Source organism: Castanea sativa, chromosome 9 (assembly GCF_040712315.1).
Source record: "Castanea sativa cultivar Marrone di Chiusa Pesio chromosome 9, ASM4071231v1".
Lineage (NCBI taxonomy): Eukaryota > Viridiplantae > Streptophyta > Magnoliopsida > Fagales > Fagaceae > Castanea > Castanea sativa.
This window is the reverse complement of record NC_134021.1, coordinates 22852852-22875365: the sequence shown is the minus strand read 5'-3', so window position 1 is coordinate 22875365 and position 22514 is coordinate 22852852. Positions and strand designations below refer to the sequence as shown.

The 22514-nt window shown below is 33.3% G+C and overlaps 2 protein-coding genes across 3 annotated transcripts; one reads left to right on the top strand and one right to left on the bottom strand.

Moving 5' to 3' along the window:
* Window positions 1–22: 22 nt before the first annotated feature.
* On the bottom strand, window positions 23–7410 carry LOC142610329 (prolycopene isomerase, chloroplastic). Its single transcript, XM_075782132.1, has 13 exons — window positions 6509–7410; window positions 4668–4874; window positions 4456–4555; window positions 3648–3730; window positions 3458–3514; window positions 3232–3384; window positions 3047–3125; window positions 2777–2925; window positions 2523–2657; window positions 2250–2363; window positions 1755–1865; window positions 1554–1662; window positions 23–425 (listed from the first exon to the last, which is right to left on the bottom strand). Exons 1-13 carry the CDS (start codon window positions 7235–7237, stop codon window positions 352–354), a joined length of 2100 nt encoding a protein of 699 aa, XP_075638247.1. The 5' UTR covers window positions 7238–7410; the 3' UTR covers window positions 23–351.
* Window positions 7411–16231: 8821 nt separating this feature from the next.
* On the top strand, window positions 16232–22242 carry LOC142610785 (sucrose-phosphatase 2-like). 2 transcript variants are annotated; one of them, XM_075782723.1, is made up of 9 exons: window positions 16232–16387; window positions 17781–17861; window positions 17947–18246; window positions 18410–18511; window positions 18606–18800; window positions 18929–19219; window positions 20803–20989; window positions 21765–21811; window positions 21936–22242. In XM_075782723.1, exons 2-9 carry the CDS (start codon window positions 17802–17804, stop codon window positions 22035–22037), a joined length of 1284 nt encoding a protein of 427 aa, XP_075638838.1. In that variant the 5' UTR covers window positions 16232–16387; window positions 17781–17801; the 3' UTR covers window positions 22038–22242. The 2 variants fall into 2 exon arrangements, with proteins under 2 accessions (XP_075638838.1, XP_075638839.1); XM_075782724.1 differs by having other exon boundaries at window positions 16300–16404.
* Window positions 22243–22514: the final 272 nt, after the last annotated feature.

The window sequence follows — 22514 nt, the reverse complement described above, 5'->3', positions numbered from 1 at the left end:
TAACCAAAAAAAAAAAAAAAGATGAAGAAGAACCAGCAATCAACTGCAAATTAATCAGCGGAAGACGATACATCAAGAACCACAGACAACTCTACAATTTTTGTTTGCATATTTTCAGCTTAGCAAATGAGAATTACAGGGGAAATCCCATTAGCCAACATTGATTAAACACCCATTGCACAAAATACCTCAATTGGCTTTGGTGATTAGTGACACCTCCAAAGGAAAAAAAAAAAAAGGATAGCAATTATGTTTGACTCAACGTACTGTAGATCTTTGACACTAAGCAAGCCGGCTATGCCATTTTAGCCAAAATGATCGTGCTGAATCTTATATTTTTTCAGATGTATATCATGCCAATGTCCTTAACCAACCAAGAAGTCGAAGGAGGGCAGCATCTAATACTGGGGACTTCTTCTCAAGCCCTGTCAAAGAACAGAATTAGATAATAATAATAATAACATACTAAAAAAAATTTTTTAAAAAAAAATCTACGCAAATGAGAAGATATACTTTTTAAATAAGATTTTATTTTATTTATTTACTTTTTAAATAAATGAATTGGACAAATTTTCAACACGTTACCAATCTTTATTGAAGCTTTTATTTTTTTATTATTATTATTTTTTATAATATAATAATGGGAGCTCATACTTGGTTAAGTTGAAAATTTGGAGGGATTTAGAATCTAAAGGCAATGGGTTTAGAGTCTCAAATAGAGCACATGAAGTGTAAGTTTCGTAATAGAAGAAATAAAAATGAAGGAGTTGTAAAACTTGATGGTCAAGATACCAAAGGGTGAGCACTTTTAATATCTTGGATCAATAATTCACAAGGATAGTGAGATCGAAGAGGATGTGAATCATAAGATAAGAGTATGATAGATAAAGTGGAGAAGCACATCAAAACTATTGTGTGATTTTAGAATACTTATTAAGTTAAAGAGAAAGTTCTAAAAGACTGCAATAAGACCATCCATGCTATGTGGTACTGAATGGTGGGCTATTAAGAAACATGTTCATAAAATGAGCATAGTTAAAAAGAGAATGATAAGATAGATAAGTGAAAAAACGACAAAAAATTGGATACGAAATGAAAAAATTCAATTAAAGATAGGGGTGCCCATTAGTGAAAAGACGACAGAGAGGCAGATGAGATGGTTTGATCATGTACAAGGAGAAAGATTAATGCCCCAATGCGGAAGAGCGATTCAATTCAAATTGGGGGAACGAAAAAAAAGGTAGAGGAAGACCTAAAATAACACAAGTAGAAATACTGAAAAAGAACATGATAAGGAATTAAAAAAGAGAATGACCTTGGATAGGATAGAGTGGCGGAAAATAATACATGTGAACGACCCCAATTAGTCTGCTGTTGACCCATAGCCAACCCGATGCTTTTGGGACTAATGTTTTGTTGTTGTTGTTATGGTGAGCTTATATTAGGTCAAAATTATAAGCTTAAGTATAAGTAGCTAAGCTGTGAAAGAGGATCAACCGAATAATTTTCAGCCAATAACAACCGATATGCATTGAATGAGGTCTAAAGATTACCAATATCAGCAGCTACTCGGTGGGCACACATTACTCCTGAAAAGGCCACAGCTATAACACCTTGTCCCGGAAAGCAGCTATCGCCAACACAGTAAAGACCATCTATAGCCTGTAGTTTCCATTATTGCATGACCAAGTGAATTCAGTATGCTTATAAAACTAGCTACTGATTGACCCACCATAGCTTATAGTTAAACTTACAGTTGTATTGAATGGCATTCCTAGTAATCCCTTAGGAGTTCCGCGTGGCATTGGTCCATAGGTACCCTTATCACGAGCCAGGAATCGTCTGTGTGTCTTTGGTGTTCCCACCTGCCATGATCAGAGAAATTTAAATCTTTTTATGAAGAGTTGAGTTGCAGAAATCCTAGGCAACCAAAAATGCATTAAATTAGTGGGTGGGAGATAAGAAGGGATCAGTTTCAATTTGTTCTCATTACAGCAAAGAGTATGTAGCCTGACCAAAACCTGATGTGAGGAGGAAGGGTGGAAGGAAATAAATAACCTTATATATGCTTCTCTCACTCTCTTTCTCTCTCTGTGATGTAGACAACATTTGTGATGTAATAGATGTGCTTGCAACTAAAGTTTGATGTTTACGTTTATGTACGTATAGCATTGTGCAAAGAATAATATTGCACGTTGTCAAAATAATTTTTACAATATTTTTCAGCAGTACAACAGTAAGGCCTATACCTCCATAAAAACAATTGATGATCTCAGCCCTGGAAATAGTTTTTTCTCCAATCTTCTAATGATTTCATCTGCAACAAGCTCCTTCTTTGCCTCATAGTCTTTTGGAGGAAGACCCTAAAAAGTAGACCAGCTCTTTTGTTATTTGAAACATCATACATACTTTTCTACCCCAACTAAAATGTGGGAGGGGCTGAGGAAAGAGCATGGGGAGGGGAATCAAAGATCCACCTAAGATGTAACCTTTCAATGTAATTTTGACAGTACTATTCTTACCTCCCAGTCCTCTATGGAAGAAGTGGTAAAGATGTGAAGAATATGACGTCCTTCTGGAGCCAAAGATGAATCAAGGACAGTTGGAATGCTCAAAAATATACTTCCATATGGCTCTTCTAACCTTGTCCAATCATTCTTGTTTTTTTTTTATTAAAAAGGGGAAGAAAATAAGGCAAGCGTATTAATTTAATAACACCCATTTATAGGCCCTCAAGATTGCCAAGAATATGAAGCCACTGAAATAACCCAAATACCTCAAGTACAAAATGGTGGCAATCAGTATCTGGTGGCAGCACTTCAGCTTTAACCCCCATGTGTATGGAAAGAAAAGATGGCGCCTTAACGTAAACTTTCTGAAAATTTTCTTCTTCTTTTGGAAGGTGTTCTCCTTTTAAGAGATTTCCTAAAAATCAACATTTAATGTAATTAAATTATCAGTAATAGAACTAAACAAACTAGTGCATAAGATAGCAAGAAAGGACCATCATCCAAATAAAATTTTCAAATTCCTTGCCACAACTAACCGAAAGTATCCCATCTAGTAGCATTTGATATTATGGTTTTGGCAAAATACTCCCTTCCATCTGACAACCTAACTCCTACCTACAAAATGGAGAATAAAATAACATAAGCAGCTAAAACATGTCTTTGACATAGAATGAAATATGGATATTATGGCATCATCACTCGAGACTAATGTCAAACTCACAGCTTTGTCCTGATCAATTATAATGCTAGTCACATTTGCCTTGTAAAGTATTTCACTGCCCTGATCAACCAGGCCTTTTGCTAAGGACTTTGAAATTCCACCGACACCACCAACAGGGTAGTTAATCCCTCCAAAATGTCTGTCACATAGAACCTGGGACAAACAATATATGAGGAAACAAGTTAAAGTGAACACAGAAGAGCCAGAAAGCTAAGTGACAGCTTACCATGCTTGCATTGATCATTGGTGTCTGCAAAGCATTGACTGTGCTCACTATGAAACACTGCAGAAACAAAATAGGTAAAAAAAATTGTTTAACAAGGCCAATGCGATGAGCGACGTGTCTATTGCATTAATAAATTGATTAATCCTTTTAATAAACTTCTAATTGGATCATGCAAGTAATTTCAACTCACCTCTGCATCTATGAAAGACAATAACTGGGGATCCTTAATGAATTTTCGAGCTATATCTCCAGCATTTTGAGGCAAATAATAGGCTGCAGAGGACAACATTATTTAAGTCCATAACCAAGAGATTGGAAAATTTTAAATGTCCACTTAAAAGCATATAGAAACTTAGAAAGCATTCCTAGTCAATAGTGTATTTTATTTGGAAACCAGTCAATAGTCGAAATTGAACCAATATTGGGCATATGGCAACGACAAAGATGGTCTGCCCACAGGATGTTACAAGCAAGGATCATACATAAATGGTAGAGACCAAAGAGCAATGAAACCATCAAGATTTCTCAAGTTCAGAACCAACCAAGAAAATCAACAAGATCATTTGCTAACAGGTCCTCTATTTGGCATTTGGCATCTTGACATTTCAAAGGAGGTAACAGTAGATCAATTGCATGATGATAGTAAAGCAATCACCTTTATTTCCGGATCTCATCCCATCTCCAAGTAGTGGGGATAAACTATTTTTAGATTGAACTAAGAAAGTCTTTCACATATTAATAAATTCCAGCAGATAAGTGTAAGGATGAAGTAGTCTAGAGATGCATCTGTTCCTTGTTTCAACTACTTCCCCACTACAGTCACACAGGAGTCTTATTACAAAAGTACATGAATTAGCAATTGATCAAAACTACTGCCCTAAAGATATCCCAACTGGAGCTAATAAAATGATCAAAAGCCAGAATTATTTCTACAATTATGACACTAATTTACAATTCACAGCTAAGCTATATAATAAAATCCACAAAACCATTATTACCAAGTGTCAAGCATTCGAGAGGCTTCTGAAAAAATTGTCCAAAAAGGTAGATTGGCTCCTCAAGTGACTTCAATTCCAATGAGTTCAAGGCATTGAAAATCTACCCAATATGTGCACAAGTGCCTTAATGTAAGTAATAAATTGTAAGTAGAGGCAAAAACAGCTGGAGGAAGTTGTAGTCACACATCCAAAAATAAATAAATAAAGCAGACCTTCCAGCATTCACCATAGAACTTGAGGATCCCTTCCTTCTCATGGGGAAACTTATTGGTGAGTTCTGCAACAAATTCACCATAATCTCTGTGCACCTGGACAGACAAGCTATTGGGTAAATGGAAATGGACAGTAGTTGGATCAGGTATCACCTCCATCTCACATCCAACTGCTGCCAATGCTTGGGTTATCAAATTTAGATTCCCCTGCCCAGATTTGAGGTAAACATCAAGATTCAGAGTGCTATACAGACCACCAACTCAAAAATGTTAGATCATAATTAGTAAAAATATAAATAAACTACAATAAAAAGACAAAACATCATTTTAAGTATAAGACAAACAATGGTTTCTGTAGTTAAGAAGATCAAGTATATTTTAATATGTAAATTAATTGATAAAGTACACAATAAAGAGGATTAGAATTTGATGCTCAAATTCATTTGGAAATTGGATTCATAAAATAAACCAGTTTATGCAATATACATAAGACTTGGATATTTTATTTTATTTTTTTAATTTTGTTCATTATATTGACAATATACAATTAACCAATTTGCCGATAAAAATATCCAACCAAAAGAAATTTTATTATTAAACCACATTTGAGAAAAATAATACATAAGTTATATTATTCATAAAAGCATTTAATATTCATAATTTGTTGACGGTAATAGAAAAGATCTCTCAAAAATAGTGCTTTTATTTATATTGGCCATCAGGAGTACTCAAATTTATAAAGACTTAATCTTTGCTTAGGTTTATTGTTACTTGTGGATTCTGTGGGGTTTCGAACTCCTAAAATTTTAGAGCCTTCAAACACCCCCCCCCCCCTCCCAAAAAAAAGAAAGAAAGAAAGAAAAGAATAAGAGACATAGGAACAGTTTAGGTGCAAAAAGTCATATACTGAAGCACGTGAGAAAATGAGGTCCATCACTAACAAGTCGTTAAAAACTAAACTGCTAATGCCATTTATAAGTTTTTGCTATATTTTGCCCAACTATAGGGCATAGAGCAGTATAGAACAACTCTTGACAGTTGCAAGCTGTGACAATCTCATGAATAAAACTTTCTGCAGCAATAATATGTACTCCGTGGTTGTAAAAATTTGACTAAATCTCCATTAATTGACTCCAGTTTAGGCACTTTCAGAAAATTTGTTCATACAACAACACCAGCCAAGCCTTAGTCCTAAGAAGTCCCAAGAACTTGTTCATGGATTTGAAAAGTTTTAAACTTCCATGAAGTTCGAACTATTAAACAAGAAAACCACAGCAACTCTTCATAAAGTTGAGGAAGAAGCCATTTCAAAGACCAAACATTGAGTTCAGTGGTAGCATGTATGACTTATTGAATGTTAAGCATTCCGGCCTGAGTTCTTCTTGATTGTTCTATGTAATGCTTTCTAATTTCCTCAAGAGAAAAATAATACATATCTTCCCATATGGATTATTTTCCCATCAAAATACAATGGCATTTTCCAATATGAAACTATTTTTTCCCACTTTTCCAAAAATCACTCTAAATTCTACAACCTAGGAACCACGGATACAGGTACGGGTATGGCACAGCCATACGAGCAATTTCTAAAAACAATTTAACATGACAAGGACGTTATGACACCTGTAGGACCCGGATACAACACCGGTATGGAAACTCAAATGAAATTTCCTTGCTTCCTAGTCTACAACATTATAATTCTTCAAATCACAAGTTATGATATGAACCAAACTCAATTCAACCATCCTAAATTCATATAGCTCCGACTACCATTAACCGACAAGTAAAGCGCAATGTAGGAAATACTAAAACAAGGAATCCCAGCTTAAAAAAACACTGACCTTGTCACTGAAACCAAACATTACAGAAGACCCAACATCAAAAGTATAGCCATCTCTTTCGTAATAGCCAGAGCTCCCACCAGGGATCACATACTTCTCCAAAACCAAAACCTTAGCTCCCTTCACTGCCAACTGTGTTGCCGCAACCAACCCTCCAATCCCAGAACCAATAACAATCGCATCATAAGAAGCCTCTCTACCTATTCCTTCTCTCTCTGCCGCTTTTTCTACACTCAACACTGACTTTGACCTCACTATGAATTTCCCATTTCTCATATTCGCCTCTGAACACCCAATTTCTCTACTACCAAGCTTGTAACTTTTGGAGTTTGAAATTCTCAGAGGACCACCAGATAGAAACTTGCTCTCTAAATTTCTGGGTCTGGAAGTGCCCAACCGTGTGATCCTGTGAAAACACAATTCCATGCTATTTGGCTGGTAATCATTGACAACTAAGGTTTTAGCATGTCTCAGAGATAAAAGCTTGTGTTTTTTACTTCTGGGTCGGATTCTATTTGACTTTTTAGCATAACACTCATCAAAAAACTGAGAATTCAAGTCACAGAGCTTGTGACCGCTTAAACCTACGTAGTTTTGAGTAAAGAAAAACTGAAATTTGTGATTTTGATTTGTGGGTCTTATAGTACCCAATCGTGTGGTATTTTGGTGATTGAAAAACTGGGACTTGTGCCCAAACACAGGCATGGAAAGTGTGTGGGAGACGAACATTTTGGCGAGTGTGAGTTTGGATGAGAGAAGTGGAGGTTTGGCCTAGGGGCTATAGTTGGGTTAGTGTAAGGAATTGAGAAGTGAGTGGGCGGGTGGTGATTCCACTCCATGATACCTCAATGAGATGAGACAAGCGGCTTTCATTAGTCAAAATGCAAAAAAAATTGTTATTCAAATATTGTGGATACGTTCTTTTTGGGTTTATTTTAGGTGGCCGTTGGTTTTTGGTGGGTTTGTGAGACACAACAATGTATTTTTTTTTTTTTTAGAAACGTTAGGATACAAATTATTTTACAAATTTTTAATAAATTGACAATGTAGCAATGTCCAGATCAGCTATTAAAAAACTAGATGGACATGTCCTCCGGTTTTATGAAAAACTTTATTGCTATAATTTTAAAAACGGTTGTGTTTGGTTTCGAGATAACTCATAACTCATAACTCAAAACTCAATTTTCATAATTTACTAGTGTTATATCCGTGAGATGCACGGCTTAATAGAAAAGTATATGTAAAATTGTAAATCAAATAATTTATTTTAATAATATAATTAAATTACTTATCTAAAAAAATTAGATTAAAAACTTTGAACTTATAAAGGAGATTTGAACAAAAATAAAACTGTAATAAGCACATATAAACATTACACAATATATAATGGATTTCATGGATTTAAAATTGTCTTTATGACTCATAAGTAAAACCTTAAATATATATATATATATATACACACAAAACACAAAAACGAAAAAGAGAAATACATACTTGTAATAGTGTGGATGGTAGGTTTCACAAAGCATTCCAATATGGATTTCACAAATTATGAGAGAAGAAGACTTATTGGTAATGGGAGAGAGAGTTTATCAGAATAATAAGTAGTGTTTCTACTTTATATGAAGAAAAAAAAAAGCCGTAAAATAGAAGAAGAATGCACTGAATAAAAACTCTCTCTCTCTCTCTCTCTCTCTCTTTTTATATATATATATAGAAATCCTAACTCAATTAGGATTCAAAAGTCTTCATCTAATGGATAATCTCAAAAAATAATAATAATAATAATAATTTTTCAATTCATGTAAATGGCACCCATAATTCTAACTTGATAATTTTAGAGGATCCTAGCTGTGAATGTTTCTCTCTATTTGGTCTGTCTCTATAGGAAAAAGACTTGAGTTATCAGAAATACAAAAAACCGGATAATGAATTTATTTATTTTTTTATCAATAAACAAACAACATTATGAGGTTACTAAGTAGAATTGGATGTGTATGTATATTCTAATGCATATGCAACTCTTTCTATGCACGTAAAAAGGAAAAGAAAAAAAAAAAGTAACTGTGTGTGAAGAGGAAAAAATCACAATAAAGATTGGTTTATCTCAATAATCAAATAGATATAAGTTATAACTCTCCAACTCATGCACATGTCTAACTCTTCCTAACTACGTACATCGGTTTTTTTTTTTTTTTTTTTCTTAATCCAAAGAAAAAAAAAAGTAACCGTATATGATTGTGAAGAGGAAAAAAAAATAGTAAAAAACCAATTAATAATAAAATGATTAAAATTTGGATTGTAATCAAATTAAGATTTTTATCAACTTAGAAATTATAGAAGAAGACGATAAGATCAAAAAAAAAATTATATCTATTTTCTTAACAATCTAAAAAAAAATCTGCAATTTGGTGAAGCCACTTGGCGGAATCATGGCTTAATCAAGAATCATGTATAAACTAAATAAAATAGGAAAACATTTTTGAATTTAAGTAAAATTAAATAATAAAATAGATAGAACAATTTATCATCAAATTTATTAATAATTGATTCTCAAATCATAACCATATGATTAGATAAAACTTAATAAATTTAGGTTAAACAAAAGACAAAAAATACACAAAACCTATTCAATTTGATGAAAGAAATTAGAGTAAACAAATATATAAAAAAATTAGTGTAAACAAATACATACCTAAAAATTAATGTCGATATGAACTACTAGTGTGAAACCAAAATTCTAATCCCCTAGAATGCTAGAACTCACAAATCATAAATGAAGTAGATCTCCTATTGCTAATTAAATAAATCACTTAGAAATTATAGATAAATTAATAATAAAAGGATTAGATGACGAATTTGGATTGTATTCAAATTGAAATTTTGATCAACTTAGAAATTATAGGAGAAGAAGATAAGAACAAAAAAAAAATTATATATATTTTTAAAAATCTAACAAAATTTCTGCAATTTGATGAAGTCACATGGCGCAACCACAGCTTTCTCTTTTATTATATAGTATTTCTTATCAATTAAACATCTAACCCATTATTTCTCTATCTCTACTTTTCTCTTAACTCCATCAAACTTGTATTTGGTTCTTGTTCTTGAGTGAAGTTCTCACCTTTAAAACTTAAATTTCTGAAAAAAGTGGTGGAGCCCACATATTGTCCTCACTCAAAACAGTCTTGATGAAAGAACCCACACATTGAGAGCTTCAGATGGAGGCTGTTGGGTTTTGGCTAGAGAGCTTCAAATGGGCAGGTGGTCTTCTTCGGATACAAAGGAAGAAATTTTCAGAGAATTAGAGGACTGGCTTGAAAGGAAGGTGAAAAAGAAATGGAAAGTAATTTGGTGGGTGTGGTTTGGGTACGTGGAGTAAAGACTTAGAGTAATAAGAAGGAAGAAAGGGTGTGAGAGCTATTGGGAGAGTGTGTTGTGGTATGTCTTGATGGAGATAAGTCATGATAAGTCCTACACAATTGCATAGATTTACAAGAATGTCACAATATCTCAGTTTTCATAACTTGAATACTCCTAAAACTTGTTCTCAATTTCAGCAACTCTAACACAATCTTTTGAGTTTTGAGTTATGTAAACAAAAAAAAAAAGCCTAAACCAAACAATGTTTCTTGAAGTAGGGCCTTCAGATTCTGAGAATTGGGTGATAAAGATAGAGTTTTGGCTAAACCAAACACCCTAAAACACCCAAGTTGAGGAAAAACAACCAACTTTATAACTTTCCATCTTCTCTCTACCTCTACTCTCTCTCTCTCAGAACAACATATCCAACTAGATCCATGCTAACTTCATCTCATTTCCAACACCACCATAGCATCATTGAGCTTATGTTCTCCTGGAACTCCATTAATTCTAGGATTTAATCCATGGATCTCCTTTTAGGTGTTTGTGTTTTTCTTATTAATGTCTTGGATCTTAATGAGCCTTGGTTTATGAAATGATGGTGATTGATGTTGTATCTCTATCCAAGCTTTCTTCTTTTAGAATTTTGTTAAGTGTAATCCTAGGACATTGAAGAGACATAGAAAGAGAGAAAGAGGGGGTCAAAAGGGTTTAGTTGAGGAAAAAAGCAAGGTTAAGGTGAAAATTTAAGACAGTTTTAATGAAAATTCAAAAGTAATCAAGATCCAGTACACCATTATACCATTCCATATCTAGAAAATCACCAAAGAGAGAGAGTGATGGAGTGGAAGATGGGTTGTTTGTATGATAATTTTTTAGATATGATTTAAAAAAAAAAATTGTAAGTCCTTGACTCTTTGTGATGAAAAAATTTCATTTTAGTTTATTTGACATGTATTTTAGTATTTTAATAGCTGCTGTGGACATTGCCACATCCCCTATTTGTAATTTTTTTGTAAAATAATTTGTGCCTTTAGCATTACTCTAATTTTTTTACAAAACAATTAAGAGGCTTTAAAGAACGGGTTAAGCTTATGTCCAATGAATCAGTGCACTTGACACGACGTTCATAATTTAGTTGATTAATCAATTTATTGTTTTAAAACTTATTTTGTATGTTGTACATAATTATTGAGTGTTTGTGGGGAAATCGGCCATTTATCACTTTTCACGGAAATTATTAGCGACATACCACTGTTTGCAAAATAAGTAGGGAAATACCACGTTTTTGAAACTTGACTTTGCTGTATAAATCGAGTTTTAAACACTTGAGTTTCATTTAAAAAAAAACTTCTGCTAATGTGGATTTTTTTTATTGAAAAAATGTCATATGGAACTCAAGCTTGGTAAACTCGAGTTCCATGCAACACCATACTCGAGTTTACCAAGCTCAAGTTCTTTGTAAATGCATGCTCTTTTTTTTTCTTCTATGGTACTCGAGCTTACCAAGCTCGAGTTCCTTGTAATATGTAACTCGAGTTTTGTAAGCTCGAGTTCCTTTTATATATATTGATAATCAACAAACAAACATAAAGATAAAAAATAAGTAGTTTTTTTTCATTTGAATGCACAAACATATGTTTTTATTTATTTAAATAGAAGCATTTTAAAATATAGAGATTTCAATTTCAAAATATGAATTTTTAGGCCACTCATACCCCTTGTTCATTCATTTTTAACACACTCATCAATTTCTAACTTATCGGAAGCGTTATGGTCAAATTGGTAAAAATATTGGGGGTTATAATGAGAAAATTTTCTTTTATATGTTGTTCTAATTTCTCATTGTAACCCCCAAATATTAGTCCAAATATATGCTAAGTTTTTTTTTACCATTCGTTTGAGTGCTTGGATTCTAAACCATTTTTTGTATTTGAAGATCATATTTTTCTTATCTGTGTCGTATCTAGTGTTACCTTATTTCATTTGTTTTGAGATGCAAAAAAATTAACATCTTTTGATTGTTTTGAAGCTAGGAATTTGGGCTAAAAATTTTGTTTGATTGTTATTTTTGAGGGTTGGCTTTGATTGGAGTGTCTTATCCTAAAATGTGCATGAATCTTTGTTCACGTAGAATTTTTTTTTCTTTTGTGCACAATTTTGTGTGTTTCAAATTTTGTTCATGTTGAATTTTTGTATTTGCCATGGGTTTTGTGCTTGAAGATATAACAAATGGGCGAATGCCATGGGTTTTTCATGATGTTTTGTGACTTTAGATTGTGGTTGTCCAATCTTTTGAATGATTAGAAAATAAAATAATTTTATTTTGAGCCTATGGTTATTCCTAATCTAAGGTGATGTGCATGATTAGGACTGAACCTTTGGTAGGTTGCCTACGTATCTCTTATAGGAGAGGATCAAGTCCAAAAGTAGTTCAAATGAATAAGAAAACTTACGGTTAATGACGATGAAGACCACTAGTCAAGTTTACGTAGTAATTTCACAACGAATTTGTTCATGAGAAATTTTCTTTTACATATTGTTCTAATTGCTAATTGTAACCTCCAATATTTTAAACAATTTGACCATAATGCTTCCAAGAAGTTAGAAATTGATGAGTGTGTTAAAATAAATGAACAAGGGGTATGAGTGGCCTAAAAATTCATATTTTGAAATTAAAATCTCTATATTTTACAATGCTTCTATTTAAATAAATAAAAACATATGTTTGTGCGTTCAAATGAAAAAAACTACTTATTTTTATGTTTATGTTTATTTGTTGATTAATATATATATATATATAAGGAACTCGAGCTTACTAAACTCGAGTTCCATATTACAAGGAACTCGAGCTTGGTAAGCTCAAGTACCATAGAAGAAAAAAAAAAAAAAGCATTTAAGTTCGAGTATTGTATTTACAAATAACTTGATCTTGGTAAACTCGAGTATTGTGTTGCTTGGAACTTGAGTTTACCAAACTTGAGTTCCATGTGGCATTTTTTCAATAAAAAAATCCACATCAGCACAAGGTTTTTTTTTTTATTATTTTTTTAAAATTTATGAAACTCGAGTGTTTAAAACTCGAGTTTGCTGTGTAAATCGAGTTTCATGAACTCGAGTTTCAAAAAAGTGGTGTTTCCCTACTTATTTTGAAAACAGTGGTATGTTGCTAATAATTTCTGCGAAAAGTGGTAAATGGCCGATTTGGCTGAGTTTTTGTATTATAAGTTTTACATTTTAAACAATAAAGTTTTGAAAACACGAATTTTGCTTAAATCAAAATTTTCCTTTGAAATTGTGTTTGTAATAACTATTTCATTAAATTTCATCTTGCCTTGAAATGTTTTGATTTAATTAAAATTGTATTTTCAAAACACAACTTCTAATCCTTCTTGCCTTGAAATTGTGCTATTCATTTTGCCTTGAAATCGTGTTTTGAAAGCACAATTATTATTTTTTACTTTAGTTTTAAGACACCATTTCACTTAAATCAAAATTTACCTTTTAAATCGTGTTTCAAAACATAAATCTAACTTAAATCACTTTTAACTTGAGAACATGTTATCAAAGTGCAATCAATGTGTGCGCTATATACCTATTGTTTGGTCAATAGAAGTTTAATTAAAATCGTGGTTATCAAACCTCCAGCACTAGTTATTGGTGACCAAATCATCAAAACAATGGGCTCTAGCTACCGGCGCCAGAGTGGTGTCTCTGGTGATTGGACCGCCAACATTGGTGGAGGAATGGTGTGTCCAGTCATTGGACTGCCAACACCGGTGGTTGCTTGGCTAGAATGACGGCTTACTTATTAGACCTATAACACTGATCGCGAAGTGGTGTCTCCAGTGACTAGATGACTAGCAATGGTGGCTGGAATGAAGGCTTTGGTTATTGAACCTTCAACATCGATTACAAGAGTGGCAGCATTAGCTACCTAACCCATCGAATTAGTGACTTAACCATTAAATTGGGTGATTGAAGTCACTGTTTGTTTTTATAAAAATTTTTACCAAATTTTTAAAAGTAAAATATTTTACGACTTCTTATAAAAGGATTTTATGATCAACAAAAAAATTTACAAGTTTGACCATACTTTATATGCAGACAAACGCTTGAAAATGAAAAAAGAAAAATTCTAAAAAGTATTTTACTTCAAACCAAACAAAGCATTGATAAGAGTCAAAAGAGAGTAAAATGTAATGGTGGAGAGAGTTATGTAATGAAAGGAATGAAGTTACTGATTTGAATGACAAAATAAATAAGTCTAGAATCAATGATTTGAGTGTGTGGGATAGGAGCACTTTAATGATTTTTTCACAAAGTTCAACATTTCAATTTTTGCATTGAAATCGTGTTTCACTCACTTTTTAGAACATGGTTCCAAATTGAATCCAAATTAGATTCTAACTATAATATAATTTTATACAAAGTGTCTATTTTAATTTTCTTAATTTTGATGTTAAGTGACCCATTCATAATACTCAACGCGAAAGCCAAGATAACTGCCTCACTCGCCTAAGTAAGACTAACTCTTCATCAATATTGTTTAATGTTTCCTTACATGAGTATGGGTTACAACCTAGTTTGGTTAAAGTTAAATTTGTGTATTTCTCAAAAAACGAAGAAGAAAAAGTTGAATTTGTGTTTTTAAAACACAAATAGGGTTCATGGCTTCCACTAAAGTTTTGAAAACACGATTTTGCTTGATGGGGAACTAGCTCCAATATTGTCCATGGAGGTCGTCCAGGGCAAGACCAAAAAAGCAAAGGTTGTAAGAACCTCGTCCATAAAAAGCTCGTCCATGCTGGAAGGTGCTTGGACGAGCTTTGCGTGGTCAGGTTTTACAAAACCGCACCGTGCCGTCCAAAGGAACCATGAACCTCGTCCATGAGAAGGTCGTCCGTAAAGGAACGACCTCCCTTAGAAACGAGATATGCTCGTCCAAAGGACTTTCGGACGAGGACTTCTGGACGAGCCCTTGACACTTAGGAAAATTCATAAGTATGTACAACAACTCCGTCTTACATGCATAACTTCTAGTGACCATTATGTGAGAAAAATGATTCCTAAGTATGTACAACAACTTCGTATTACATGCATAACTTCTAGTAATCGTTATGTGAGAAAAATGTAACTCTTAAACAGTTGAGGAAGTTATCCCTGAACTCTAACACCTCCTTAAATCCAGGGGAGGTTACAAGTCTAATAACTGTTCTTAGGACACTATATAAATGCTTATTTAGACAAAATAAAGGTACGCTTTTTACACATCCTAAAAAGTTGAAACTCCAAAATTTGAGAGAGAAAAACTAACTTTGCCATCGGAGGGTTCTTGGCCGGCGACCTCGGTCACCTTTGATTGCTTTTCTTCCTTTTTCAGGCCATCAAGACAGCCAGTAGTCCTTTCAAGTCCGAAGAATCCAGCCTACTAATTTTCTTTACACCATCATTGCTTAAATCACATTTTGCCTTGAAATATTTTGATTTAAATTAAAATTTGTATTTTCAGAACACGACATTTAGTCCTATTTGCCTTGACATTGTGTTATTGACATTTTGCCTTGAAATCGTAATTTTTACTTAAAATAACTTTCCCTTGAAATCTTGTTTTAAAAACACCATTTTCACTTAAATCAAATTTTATCTTTAAATCATGTTTTCAAAACATAATTTTAACTTAAATCACTTTTGACCTGAGAATGTGTCATCAGAGTATATGACTCTAGCGTGTATGTTAAACCTTTTGTCACGTCAATAAATAGTTTTTTCTTAAAATCTTGGTTTTACTTAAAAAAGCAAAACCTGAATTTAAAACACAATCTTAACATTAAAATTTCCTATTTAAAAACACAATTAAAAAAGAGATTTCCAAATAATTTGAAAACTTTGCTAATTTTAATAATTATTACGCAGTATTATCCTGATTCATACGGTCTGAAAATCTCCTGACTCCTGACCCTACAAAATAAAGGAGTCGGACCTAATTAAAAATTTTGTTCTTTTGATAATAGATCCAAAATTTATATTTTGGCTGAATTTTGATAGATCCAATTAAAGAAAAGAAAAGAAAAAAAAAACAAAGCAGCATATTTAGTAAATAAAAAATCACATATGTATATATATATATATATCCCAAAGAATATGCTACTAGCACTCGCCTATCAATTACTCCTAATTTTGTCTTTCCCAATTTTATACAGATCTATATTTAAATCAGAAACGCCAGATCACCCACATTTTTTGCATCATAAACCTAAACAAATCATCACCACCGTCCAATCACAAAAGTGGGCCCCACATTCCCGTGACCCAACACCTTTACTAGCGTACAAGTGTCCCAAACCAATTTTTAATGAAACTTGTTTTTGTTTGGGTCCCACACTGCCTTTCTCTTCACAAAAGAAGCGCCAACGAATATTGGATCCAATTCCCCTTTATTTTTCCATTATCAACTCCCAAACCCACTCTCATTCATTCACTCATAGCCCACAAACACTCTTCGCTTACTCTCAGGTACTTCTTTATTCCCGGTAATTCATTTCCCAGATTGAATTCCAAATTTCTGTTAACTTTGGATCGTTTTATTTAATACTCGGTAATTGTTTACTGTACTACTTTTTGTTAAATGTTGCTGTATGTTCTGTTTGGTTGCTGAGAAAAATGTGAGTCCGGATGTTTTGAATTGTAGGAATTATTATTATTATTTATGGCAGGAGTTATTGATTTATAGTTTAGCCTAGTGTTATATGTACTGGAATTGAAAGCAATATTTTATATCCTTCTAGGTTTCTCAGTGATCAAATGGAAAATTTTGATGAATCATGTGATTTTTCTTATTTAATCAATTCACACTTATATACTTTTAGATGGGTTTTTATTTCTTTGCTGTATTTTGACTTTAATGGGGTATTATAGTTCTTTGCTGATTCGAGTTGATCATATTGTTTATATAATCTCCATTATAAGTTTGGGCTTAAACTTTGAACTAGTTGTTTCTCTTGCCTTTTCGTTTTTTTACATATCTGGGGTTTTTTTTTTTTCGCTGTACTAGTATGGAGGTATTGTTGAACTCTCTTTTGGAAAACCACATAGTATGTTTGTTTGCTCTTGCTTTTTTGGCTTTCTTTTTTTTAATAGTTTACTTTTACTAAACATGGCTGAAATTGATTGCATACTAAAAGCTCATGAGTTAAAACACCATCTTACCCTCTAAAGTCTATTCATTTGTATTTAATAAGAAAAAAAATGAGGAACGCTAATGCGTGTACTCCTTGTTACTCCCACTCCCTGTATTTACTTGTTGATTACTTTTAAGTTCATTAGTTCTTTTACTTTAATTTGTGCTTTTTTCATGATTATGTTATTATTATGATTATCTTTTTCTTTTTGAGAAATGAAATTAAAGGGTGGGGGGGTTTCTCAGGGTAAGGAGTGGAGGCGGGTTTAATTTTCTTGGGAATATTAATGATATCCAATAGAATTTGTAATATTGTTGGCCATTTTATTATCATAAGAATTTTCTACAAGTAGAAGCAGCCAATATGTGGTAGGTAATTTCCATTGTAATTATTTCTTTATCAGTGTTATTCAGCATTGGAAACTTTTGTATCTGTTAGTGCCATATATAGTTTTGAAAGGTATAACAGGCACTGTGGTCCTTTAAATTTGTTGTAGGATGAAGCAGAAATGTTGGATGCTCATAATTTCTTAGTAAAATATTAATAAAGATGAAGATTCTCCATGATAAAGAAGTTGATCTGTATTCTGTGTGCTCCAAGTGTTTGCATTTAATAATAAACTATTCAAATTTTATACTTGTTAATTTTTTTAACATTTCATATTCCACATCAACCTCAGCATCAAAATATTATTATCTTAATTGTAATTTTAATCAATTTAATTACAGGATCAAGTCAGGGGAAGAATCATGGATAGGCTAAAGACCTCGGCACGTCTCATGATTGTTTCGGATCTTGATCATACGATGGTAGGTTCTCTAATTCTTTTCTTGATGCTCATGTTACTCCATTCTCTTGCTGCAGTGATTTTATTGTGCGATGCTTTCATTGCAGGTTGATCATCATGATTCTGAGAACCTTTCTCTGCTCAGATTTAATGCCTTGTGGGAATCCAATTATCGTCATGATTCTCTGCTAGTTTTCTCTACTGGAAGATCACCTGTTCTTTACAAGAAGTTGAGGGAAGAGAAACCCATGTTAACTCCAGATATAACAATAATGTCTGTTGGTACTGAGATAACATATGGCAACTTAATGGTGCCAGATGATGGTTGGGTTGAAATCTTAAATCAGAAATGGAATAAGAGCATAGTCATAGAGGAATCAAAAAAATTTCCTGAGCTCACTCTTCAGGTATTGTTTATAGATAATGGCATCTGATGGGTTAATTCTTTCGCCAGTTCATGGTGTTGATATCAAATATGATGATCTGTATTATAAAGCATTCAAGGGAATTGACTTGATAGTAATCATTACTTAAAATTTCTGAAGTGTTGAACTTTATGGGGTGACACAGGCAGAGACAGAGCTACGACCACACAAGGTTAGCTTTTATGTTGAGAAAGACAAGGCTCAGGCTGTGTCGAAGGCTCTTATGGAGTGTTTTGAAAAGCATGGAGTAAGATTTAATTTTTAAGTAAGTTTATGACTTGATTTATGTCATATATTATATTTATTATTAATTTCTGAAACCTCTATTTGCTTTTGGGCAGCTGGATGTTAAAATAATTTATAGTGGAGGAATGGATTTGGATATATTACCACAAGCTGCTGGAAAAGGGCAAGCTCTTGCATATCTGCTGAAAAAATTTAAGGCTGAGGGAAAACTGCCTAACAACACTCTTGTTTGTGGTGACTCTGGAAATGATGCTGAGCTATTCAGCATACCAGAAGTGTACGGTGTCATGGTTGGTAGTTCATCTATTTGATCCTTTGCCAATCTTGTTATCTCAGCAAGCAGTTGAGTTGTTATCTCAGCAAGCAGTTGAGGTTGTCCTCACAACTGTTTATATTCTAACATTTACCCACTATGTAGGTTAGCAATGCCCAAGAAGAATTGCTGAAGTGGCATGCTGAAAATGCTAAGAATAACCCCAAGATTATTCATGCAACAGAGAGGTGTGCAGCTGGGATCATACAAGCTATTGGTCATTTTGGCCTCGGCCCAAACACTTCTCCTAGAGATGTCATGGACTTTTTGGACTGCAAGCTGGAAAATGTAAATCCTGGACATGAAGTAGTGAAATTTTACTTGTTCTATGAGAGATGGAGGCGTGCAGAAGTTGAGAATTTTGAGCCATATCTGGCAAGTCTGAAAGCAGCTTGTGTATGTCTGATATCCCTTTTACCTTTCAATTCAATTTTATAAGTTTAGAGTAACTTTTTTTTTTGATAGGTAATATAAGAATTATTATTGATGAAAATGGAAAAAGAAACATACAATGTGTTCATGAGAATGAACACAGCAAAACACAAAACAGAACACCACAGAAAAACAATCAAGAGACTAAACTAAGAGAAGAAAAAAACTGAACAATAGAAGAACATTCTGTAAAACCCTAACACCGAGACCAATCAAAAAGACTTCTCTAGCACAAGCCTATCAACTCAACCAAAGACTTCTCAGGATCTTCAAAGGACCGACGATTACGCTCCATCCATACAGTCCACATCAAACATCCTGGAATTAAATTCCAAATATCTGAATCATGTTTCCCAAGCCAATAATTCTAACAAAATAATAATTCCGCCACAGAGCTAGGCAAGATCCACTGAATACCGAAAGCTTGAAGCATAAAACCCATAAAGAATTCACCACATGACAGTGAATAAGGAGATGATCGACCGATTCCCCACTACACCGGCACATACAACACCGATTTGCCAAAGTGTGACATCTAAGCATGAGATTATCCAATTTAAGAATGCGATTATGAGTTGCCGTCCATAGAAAAAAAGTCACTCTTTTGGGAACCTTTGCTTTCCAAATGCCCTTCCAAGAGAAGATAGAGTTGGGAGTCGTCCTTAACTCATTGTAAAAGGAATGGGTATCAAACTTATCATTTCCATTAAGACCCCAACACAAAGAATCGCTGCCTACTCCACGTGGAAGATGAGCTTGAATAAAATCAAGAAGAGAAAAAGAAGCAGCAAGCTCCCAGTCTTCGAAATCCCTATAAAATCTCAGGTTCCAAAATCTAACATTATCCCCCTCTTGATGACTCACAACATCAAAAATACAAGCTTCCTTATCCGCTGAAATCACATATAACTCAGGGTAAAAGATTTTAAGGGGATCAACCCCAACCCATCTATCATGCCGGAAATGAATCCAGGTACCATCACCCACAACAAAGGAAAAATGCTTAGAGAAGCTTTCCTACCCCTCATTAATACTTCGCCACAAACCGCACCTATGAGTTCTCCTACAAATTTTAGTACTCCAACCCCCTTGACCCTCCCCATATTTAGAGTAACTTTATTTTTATCCAAAATATTAATAATTATAGTGTCTTGTTGGGTATAGGTTAGTGACATTTAGTCCTTCTGGGGGGCTAATATTTCCATCCTTGTACATGCCAAATTTTGTTATTTATTAGTATATGTTTTCTGAGTTATATTTTTCTGATAGAACCCTGGGTTGTAGATGAAAGATAAGTATTCCCATGTCTCCTTTTGCCTACAGATAGTAAATTATATTTCATAGTTGTAATGGTCATCTGCCTGGTGTTTTTTTATTTATTTATTTATGCTTCTGGTTAGTGACAATTCTCACAGCAGGCCATGAGTTGGATAATAGTTTTTTGTTTTTCAAACCCATCCCCCATTCTCTTGCTAGTCACGCTACTCTGTACCTATGGTTAGTTATGAGTCTATAGTTATTATTATTATTAATTTTTTCTTTGTCAGGATCCATCTGGGGTTCATGTCGAACCAACTGGCGTTGAACATTCTCTTTGTGATGGCATAGATGGAATGAGATCGATCTATGGAGACAAACAGGGAAAGCAATTTCGGGTCTGGATTGATCGGGTGTTGCCCACACAAATCGGTTCAAACACATGGCTTGTGAAGTTAAATAAGTGGGAGTTATCTGGTGCAAACTTTGTTATCCCCTTTACTTTAGTCTTCTTTTATTTATTTTGCAACTGCAATTTTTTATCACTAAACTTTATGTTAGAGTTCAATTTCATCTCTAAACTATCAATGGTGTCAATTTACTTATTGAGGTTCTGAAAATAGTTCAATTTTATGCTTGCCTCCAGATTCCTTTTTGAAATAGAGTGATTTTAATAAAATTGGTTTTCAAGTTAAGTGATTTAGCCTGTGTTTCGCTTTAATCTTTACTACCAAAAGAGTTTGAAGGAGGTGTGGTTAGTATGATTTCAGTAGTTAATTTGATGGCAAGTGGGAGTAAGTGTAACATTGAACCATTTTCAAAACTTCAGGGACTAAATTGATACAATTGAGAGCTTATGCATGAAATTAAACCATGATATGTAGTTCTGGGATTGAAATAATATTGAGCTTATTTACTTTATTTTTCTTGTTCTTATACCTTTTTTCTTTCTCAGTAAATCGAACTTGATAATATTACGGTATAAAATTAATACTGTGCAACCATCAATATCATTTGTCTTCACATTTGTGTCTGACTGTTGCATGTCTTATAGTCTATACTCTTTCTTCTGTAGTAACTATGCAGAGACCATGAAAGGAATGGTCATATTTTCTATAATTATTTGTATGAGAGGATACTCATAAACGCAGTAGAAAATTATATATACATATCTTTGAAAGCCACCCTGAAACGCTAGGTTATTGTACCTTCTGATCTCTGCTTCTCTAAATTGACTAGCTGACTCTTGTAGGTGAGGAACGCAATTGTTGCAAAACCACTGTTATAATAAGTTCAAAGGTGAGTTACATAAGCATCCTGACCACTGTTATAGTAAAGTTTAAAGGTGATTTACATAAACATCCTGTTAAACTTGTGCCGGACGTTTTCTGATTTTTTTTTTCTTCTTTTAATTTCTTTTCAGGAAGCCCCGGTTGCAGCAGATGGATTCACTTGGATGCATGTGCATCAGACATGGTCACAAGAAGAAACAAATCTTAAAGATAATTCAACCATCATACTCTAGATTGCTGCGGCTTCAGCTCAACTGCAAGTTCCAGAATGCCGTACAACATTTCCTATCAAATAAATGTATCTAGACGATACAGTGTATATTTGATATGTTTTCTTTATAACATGGATGTGATTGATTATGTAAAAATCGATGATTATACATAAACTTCGTGGTTGGCTGCATATTTAAAGTATATGATTCATTATTTGCATTATAATACTCGGAAGAAAAGATGATTGGATATTGGGTGGCTCTACCTTTAGGCCATTTAGGCAATGACCTAAAGTCCCCTAAAATATATTATATTATATCTATTTTGTTTTATAGCATTGTACAAATATACTACTGTAATAAAAAAATAAAAAAATTCTATTAGCTGATAGAATGCTTATAAATTTATTTATTAAGGACCAAAATTTAATAAATAAAAATTATTTTTAAAATATTATATTCTTATTGAATTGTTCAACATTTTACACTTTAACATTT